This window comes from Pteropus vampyrus, unplaced genomic scaffold (genome assembly GCF_000151845.1).
Source record: "Pteropus vampyrus isolate Shadow unplaced genomic scaffold, Pvam_2.0 Scaffold59, whole genome shotgun sequence".
Classification (NCBI taxonomy): Eukaryota; Metazoa; Chordata; class Mammalia; order Chiroptera; family Pteropodidae; genus Pteropus; species Pteropus vampyrus.
In genome coordinates, this window is record NW_011888840.1 from 1255595 (window position 1) to 1263016 (window position 7422).

The 7422-nt window shown below is 36.7% G+C and overlaps 1 protein-coding gene across 1 annotated transcript in view; it reads right to left on the bottom strand.

The window, feature by feature from the left end:
- Positions 1-274: 274 nt before the first annotated feature.
- The window catches only part of HAS2 (hyaluronan synthase 2), a 26310-nt gene continuing 19162 nt past the window's right edge, over positions 275-7422 (bottom strand). Inside the window, exons 3-4 of the mRNA XM_011360767.2 lie at positions 3104-3205; positions 275-1651 (exon numbers count right to left, since the gene is read on the bottom strand). Coding sequence (XP_011359069.1) covers positions 722-1651; positions 3104-3205 — 1032 coding nt within the window. The 3' untranslated portion in view covers positions 275-721. The remainder of the gene's footprint in view (positions 1652-3103; positions 3206-7422) is intronic.

The window sequence follows — 7422 nt, forward strand, 5'->3', positions numbered from 1 at the left end:
AGAGAGAAACATTTTATTCTTTCTATCATGAACATCAGTCAACCAAGCTTCACATTTTGGGTAGGTTTTTTATAAGTTTGAATTTTTTCAGAACCTATTTTATTAAAAAAAAAAAAAAGAACAGGTGTATTTTGGCAGAGAAGTAAAATATAGAATATGCAAATTTTGTTTTAAAAATTGGCATACAAAATTTTAAAACACAGTACAATTATATAAAAATACAGCACAGCCAACGGCCTTTAAAATTTCCTTTGGCATTTCATTTGGTAAAGTTAAACAGAAAAATCCTCCCTAAAAAAAAAAAAAAATAATAACTATCAACACAGTCCATAAGTTAGGTTGTATATGTTGTAAGAACTTTTCCTTGAGTTTCCAAAATCCTTTTCTTCCATGATAACCCACGTAAAGCATGGCTAGTGAGGTATATAGGGCAAAAACACTGTTAGGTGGATGTACAGTAAGGAAAAAGTGCATAAATAAAGAAGACTTCCCATTTTCATAGAAATAACAGTTTCAATCTGAGTTTCTTCTTGTTGATGTTATCATTTTACTTTGGCAGAATCAAAATAAACCCATAGAAATATCTTTGTTCAAGTCCCAGCAGCAGTGATAGGTCTCCTCTGGCGGCATTATCTGATGCCACGATACCGTACAGTCCCTAGAGGAACTAAAGTTTTGTGTGTGTCTGCATGTCTGATTGCAAACATCAAACAATGCAACATCATACATCAAGCACCATGTCATACTGTGGTCCCTTCTTCCGCCTGCCACATTTATAGATGAGAACCCCATATAGAGTCAAAAGCATGACCCAATAGCATAGATAGAGCAACGTTCCAACAATTAGAACTGTCTGTTTGGATTCTGAGAATGGCTTTTTAGATTCCTTATAAATGGTGAAAATCACACCACCCAGGAGAATTGTAAACCAAACTGATACTGGAATGAGTCCTATGAAATTAACAACGATCGTTTTCCTTCCAGATGTGCCCCACCCAGCTTTGTTTATCGTTGCAATTGCAAACATCTTGGCGGGAAGTAAACTCGACATGTACAACACCGAGTAGAGGGACATGAAGACCATGACGATATTTCCTCTAAGGCAGCTGGCAAAGGATGATTTTATGAGACCTACTAACTGGACAGTTAATAAGAAGAGAAGGATGTTCCAAATTTTACCCCGATAGAAGAGCTGGATTACCGTGGCAATGAGAAAGAAAGGGAAGAATCCAGTGATCACCGCTTCGTAGGTCATCCACAAGTGATGTTTATGAAACCACATGGCATTGTACAGCCACTCTCGGAAGTACGACTTGCTCCAACGGGTCTGTTGGTTTAACCATCTGAGATATTCTACAGGCGTTTCCGTAAGGCACTTGGATCGAGCTGTGTATTTTGTTGCATAGCCCAGACTCAGCACTCGGTTCGTTAGATGCCGGTCGTCACCAAAACTGCACTGGTTGCCCATAAATTCCTGATTGTACCAATCTTCCACAAATTCATGCAGCAAGGAGTTTCTGTACATCCCCAGAGGTCCACTAATGCACTGGACACACCCGAAATAAGACTGACAGGCCCTTTCTATGTTAAAAGCCATCCAGTATCTCACACTGCTGAGGAAGGAGATCCAGGAGTCATACTTGTTTAAAATCTGCAAGAAAGAAAACATAAGTAAACAAAAGATAAGCCTTGGCGAAAAATACCAACAAATTGTGAGGTTACTGTCTGGGGTGAGGTTTGTTATTTGGTCCTCTTACTTTGGCTTTCTTCCTCTTTTTGACAAGATTATGTTTTATTTTCTCTGATCCTATCTTACTAGATTAATTTGATAAGTTGTGTGCATGTGTTGGGACTCTTCGATGATGAATATTTTTTCTACGTCATTGCTCTGTCCTCATTTTGCTATGCTTTTTGTTGTTATGCTATAATATTGAGATTTTTTTTCTTTTAGGCTTTAGTTCTCAGTCCCTAAATTCTTCTCTCCAGACACGCTTTCCTGCCATTAAAGGTTTGAAAGTTTTCAGTCCTATTCCCTCCTGTTCTGGTTCATTTCCAATTCAGCCAATCCTTGGCTATAAATTTTCCTTCTCCTCCCCACTTTTTTGCAATGCCAGTGATAAAAGGGTTTACTCTGGCCTCCCCACAAAAGCTGAATCCTGAAATAATGCTCTGTGGAAAGGCTATTCAAAATTATCAGATTTTTCTTGGCAATATTTCTAAATTCTTCCCTCTGTCTCAATTTCGTTTAGTGTTCATCTGGATTTTCCACATTTCCTTTTTAACACCGGGTTAATTTTTGTCCATTGCAGTGCATTTTCTTTGTCTTCACCGTCACCACGCATATAGAGAATGGGTTATAAAGCAACACAGTAAATTTTAAATAAAATTTCAGTGTGCTTTTCACCTTTTGCTCAAATCTAATCTCATACTTGCAAAAAATTCATTTTAATCTTTACATATTTTCATATTCATTTTCCCATTCCACAAATTTCAAATTGCCTTCATTAATATTTGTTTCACTAATTGTTTCTCCATTACATACCAGATAATGGGAAATAAATAATAATTAGTGAGAATAATAATTAGAAAACCCACTTATTAATTGCTTTTTGCTTGCCTGTCTCACTAGTATAAATTTGAGTTGTTTCTCTTTTCTTCCTTTGTTTTCCAGTTTAGATTTTTGATTAACCACATATTAGTTCTACTTTTAATTACATAAGTATGAGATATAGGATCCATCTTTTGCTACACTTTAGTTCATTTGCAACTAAATGAACTCCAACATTAGAGTTTTCCAGAACAGTAAATTATGGCTCAAGAAGATCTGGTGGAAATCATTACACATTTACATTATGTTGTATATAATTTATCAACCACTACAGACATGAGTTATAACTTAAGATTAAGCAAAGAAACTTAAATTATTTCAATTTGACAGAAGAGGCAGTAAAGTGGGTCTAAGGCACGGCACATTCTAACGTGTCTCTAGCATCAAAAACAATACCTGTCACAGAGTTTATTGTGTAGTAAATGCATGGTCAATGAATCAGTGAGTAAGAGCGCTACTAAAAGTGATTCATACAAAAAGTGAAGCCATATGCACCTGGACATCTCCACCGACACCTCCAACCATGGGGTCCTCTTCTAAAACTTTTACCATCTCCACAGATGAAGCTGGGTCAAGCATGGTGTCTGAATCACAAACCTGCATAGTAAAGAATGTTAGAAAAAAAAAAACTGTGAGTGTGCTCCATACAGTCAAAATTGGGCATATACGTATTAAGCCTTATCATCAATCAGAAGGCCTCGATAAGCACGTATCACAGGATGACAGTTTGTTATATCGTGGCCAATACAAAGAGCTTGTTTTCAGCAAGTTCAATATTTAAGTTAATGTCCTTGCTGGATAGAACAGCTGAAGTGATGTGTAAGTATGTGTTGGAGGGCAACCAGTTTGTCCCGCTCTGCCACAGATGGTCTCAATTTTGGTGATGAAAGTTTCATATCCCAGTAACATCCCAGTTTTTAGAAAACATCCTGGGTTGGTCACCCTAGATTTTATTTTTTTCAATTTGGCTTAAATAAGGCTATTAGGCAACTTGTCCCTCAGGTGTGAATGATGATAGGAAAACTTTTATGACAGTATTAAAAGGGAGGCATACTTAAAAGTTATCCCCCCCATTTTAATATAATGAACAAAAGACAGAAAATTCTCCTACAGCTGGTTTTATAATTCTGAAGCAAGATGTTCATATGACCTGGGTTTAGCAGATAACATTGCATCAGGAAGGGAACTAGCATGACACTCAGACCACCTTTTTATTCTAGAGTATTAAGTACTCGCCTAGCCCTTTGTATATAAAAACAGATGTAAACTATCTTAAGCTGTTCTAGAAATGCTAATGGTTGTTCTTAAAAACAATCCTTATATGGGTCAAAAAAAAAAGCAATTCTGAAACCAAACCAACTATAACTTCAAGAAAATTATTTGGATTATTCCATACCCGCGAACCCCTGGTAGACACTTTCATTGGAGGTCCAGGGGACAAAGTTACAAACAGTGCTTTTCTTTCCAGGCTAATTTCTGAACCAATTGGAAAATGAATCAGAAGGAAAGTGATGAGAAACCAAAATATCACCTGTATACTCATGAAGCTGATATGAAGAACAGGGCTTATGTCTATAGAGAAGTGGGCTTCATAATTTATGTTCTCCAGTATTAAACAGACTTATCAATTCTAATTAGCAGCGAAGTAGGGCCAGCCTCCCCTGCACGTACAGAGCATGCTCCTTCTCAAGGTGTGATAGGTATCGGCTCTGTGGTGGAAGCCACTGCCAGCAGAAAGAGGAAGGAAGGAGCTGGGCTGTCCCTTACTCCTTCCATACTCAACAATCAGATTAAGCCACTTACTTCCCTTAGGGAGGAGTGAGACAGCTGGGAAAGGCTACTACTAGCTTTTACACAAGTGGGTTATACCTGTGGATGGAGCTTCTTCCACATATCAAATGAAATAAGAACTGGGATGCAGCAAGGCCTTAGTAGAAATAAAGTGATCAGAGTTGACATGTAATGAGCCAGTTTCACATCTTCATCCAAACAATAAATAACACGATTGACAGAGACTGAGATTGTTATTTGCAATTCCCATCATTTTGCCGTCATATCTGGCTATACTGGATGAATTTAATTAAAATTCACCCTATTTATTTAAATCAAAAGTAATTATTTTTACAGTTTGTGAACAACTTTATAAAAATGGTAGGGGTTTAATATACCAGTTTTGAATGGAAACAAAAAAAATACTTACGAAAAATTTGTAGAAAAATAAACTCTCCAAGTTGAAGAGGATTTGTTTACGTATATGCGAAGATATATAGATATAATATCATGAGTCCTCTGCATAATTAGCTAAGGAATCTCAGCATTTTTTAAAAATGTGCCTTTCAATTTTTCTAATAGCTATCTTTTTCTGAGAAAAATGTTAATGAAGAATGTTGGCGAAGACAGCAATTTAAATGCATTATTAAAACTTATGACGTAAGGAGTATGTGAAGCATCCAGATATTAAAAATGAACTTATTACCTCTCTGGATTTAACTAATTATATCAATTTCAGGGTTAACTTTTTAATTTTTAATTTTATTGGACTTACTTAGAAGTATCCATTTCCTAAATAAAAATGCATTTATTTATTTGCTTGTTTATTTACTTATTTTTTATTTTTCGGCATTCTGGTTTGGTCCAGCATGGTCTGTCTCACTTATTTTAAAGAAAAAAAAAAATTAGACGGCAGCTAGACATTAGTTTTTCGTTGTAAAAAATAGGATTTTCCTAATACTTGGATTGGTACTCAAGCACCTCAAGCCTCAGAAGCCTTAAGAAAATTCCTCCAAAGCCATGTTTTGCCTCTGCCATGCCTTGTCTATCGCTGGTTTGTATGTGGCTACAGGGCGGGCAGGTCTGTAAGGAACATAGAGAAAGTGAAGGCAGAAGTTCAATCCACCTTTAGAATCCAACGTCCTGAGAGTTCATGGCCACACCCACCTATATTGACTCAGCCCGGAAAGGTAAAACCAGAAAGCTAAAATAAGACTAAAAACAACAGGAAGGGGGCAATCCAGAATTTATGTTCAAGTAACTCCGCCTCCTTGTGAGCACAAGCAGACCAAAGGAACTGCCCCTTAGAAGAGACTAAACTTGAACTGAACTTCTGAGGTTCTGCATATTTAAATTGGCCTTGTCCCTCCCAGTTTTCAATAGCAAAGTACCAGGAGTTCTCTGAGGGAGAATGTTTGCATGTTGAGTTTTAACTGTCAGAAGGGAAAGCTCTGAGAAATCTCTTGGGAAGGGGTTTGCTATATAGTGGGATTGAAGAGCTTGAAGAAGTTCAGTTTCTGGATGTTATTTAGTGATAGCATGCCAACTAGAAAGCCAGCATCTATGACAGTCTGTAGAAACATGTATGGTCACGGACCTAATAGTATTTATTGTTTAGTGTGCAAAAAGCATAACTTTAGCCCCTCTTAAAATCAGATTTGTAGGTATAGGATTTCTAGTTGTCTCCTTACCAGTCAATAACAAGTATGTAATTTCATGAATGTTGCTTGGCTATTTAGCTTTAGGCTAGAAACTGTATGGGACATATACTAGTTCACACAGAACTTAACCTCACATGGAGAAAAACTACAAGGCATGCTTTGCATACCGGAAGCAATTAAGAGAACACATCAAAACGTCTTTCTGTCTATAGTGACCATATCACTGTAATTTCTAAACCGCATGCTCGCTAGTCATAAGATTTCTCACTGCGAGATATGGAAATGAAGTCACCAAATTTTGACTAAAATGAGTGGAAAATATCAAGACAAAAAGATAGTATTGGGAAGAACCAGCCACCACACTCTTAACCACAGAATTATCAACTCAAGTGCGTAATAACCACCGGCTCTTCTTCCTTCATCATCCTAGCCAAGATTAGGGCCCTCCCCTTTCCTAGATAGAACAGGGGGTGGCAGACTAAGGTCTGTAGGCCAAGTCTGGCCTGCCATCTGTTTTGATATGGCCCGTGGGTTAAAAATGTTTTTATCTTTTTACATATTTGAAAATCAAAAACAAATAGTTTGTAACACATGGAAATTGTATGTAATTTAAATTTCAGTGTCCATAAAGTTTTATTGGAACCAGGCATGCATATTCGTTTTTATATTATCTATCTATGGCTGCTTTCACACTCGAACAGCAAAGTTGATGAATTGCAACAGAGACCGCATGGCCTGCAAAGCCTAATATTTGCTATCAGGGCTTTCACGAGCAAAGTTTGCCAACCTTGGGACTAAAATAATTGGGTGTAGGGGGAAGGTTCTCTTTTCCTAAAATAAAAACAAAAAGTAAAAACAAGTTGAGATTATGTTCGAAGCCTCAATTTTAATTCTAGTAGGTTTTTTAAAGGTTGCCACTATCTCCATGTTCTAAATAACAGTAACTGCAGAAAAAGTGTAAAACATTAATTCTTTAGCCAAGATTTGTGTATTATAAGAACAAATCAAGAAGCCAATTAAGTCTTGAGTCCTTTATCTTCCTACTCCTATGACCTCGAACCAGTCATTTACCATCATCATGATACTAGATGACACACTGCCTAGAAAAGTACTTTGTAAATTACAAAGGACTATAGAAGTATGCCCTTAGTATTAGGTAATAATTTTTAATTTTTATACTCCTTAAGTAAACACATACCTAGAGAATCATGATGATCCTTACCACAAATGGATGGTTCAGTTGAGAGAATCTCTAAAAGGAACAGGGAACTGATTTCATATCGAGAATCTCTTATCATAATGAAGACATTCAAATGTGTCTGGAACTATCTACAATAATTAGTTACAGACTAAGTCCATAGTCTGTCTGTTACATACGTTTTT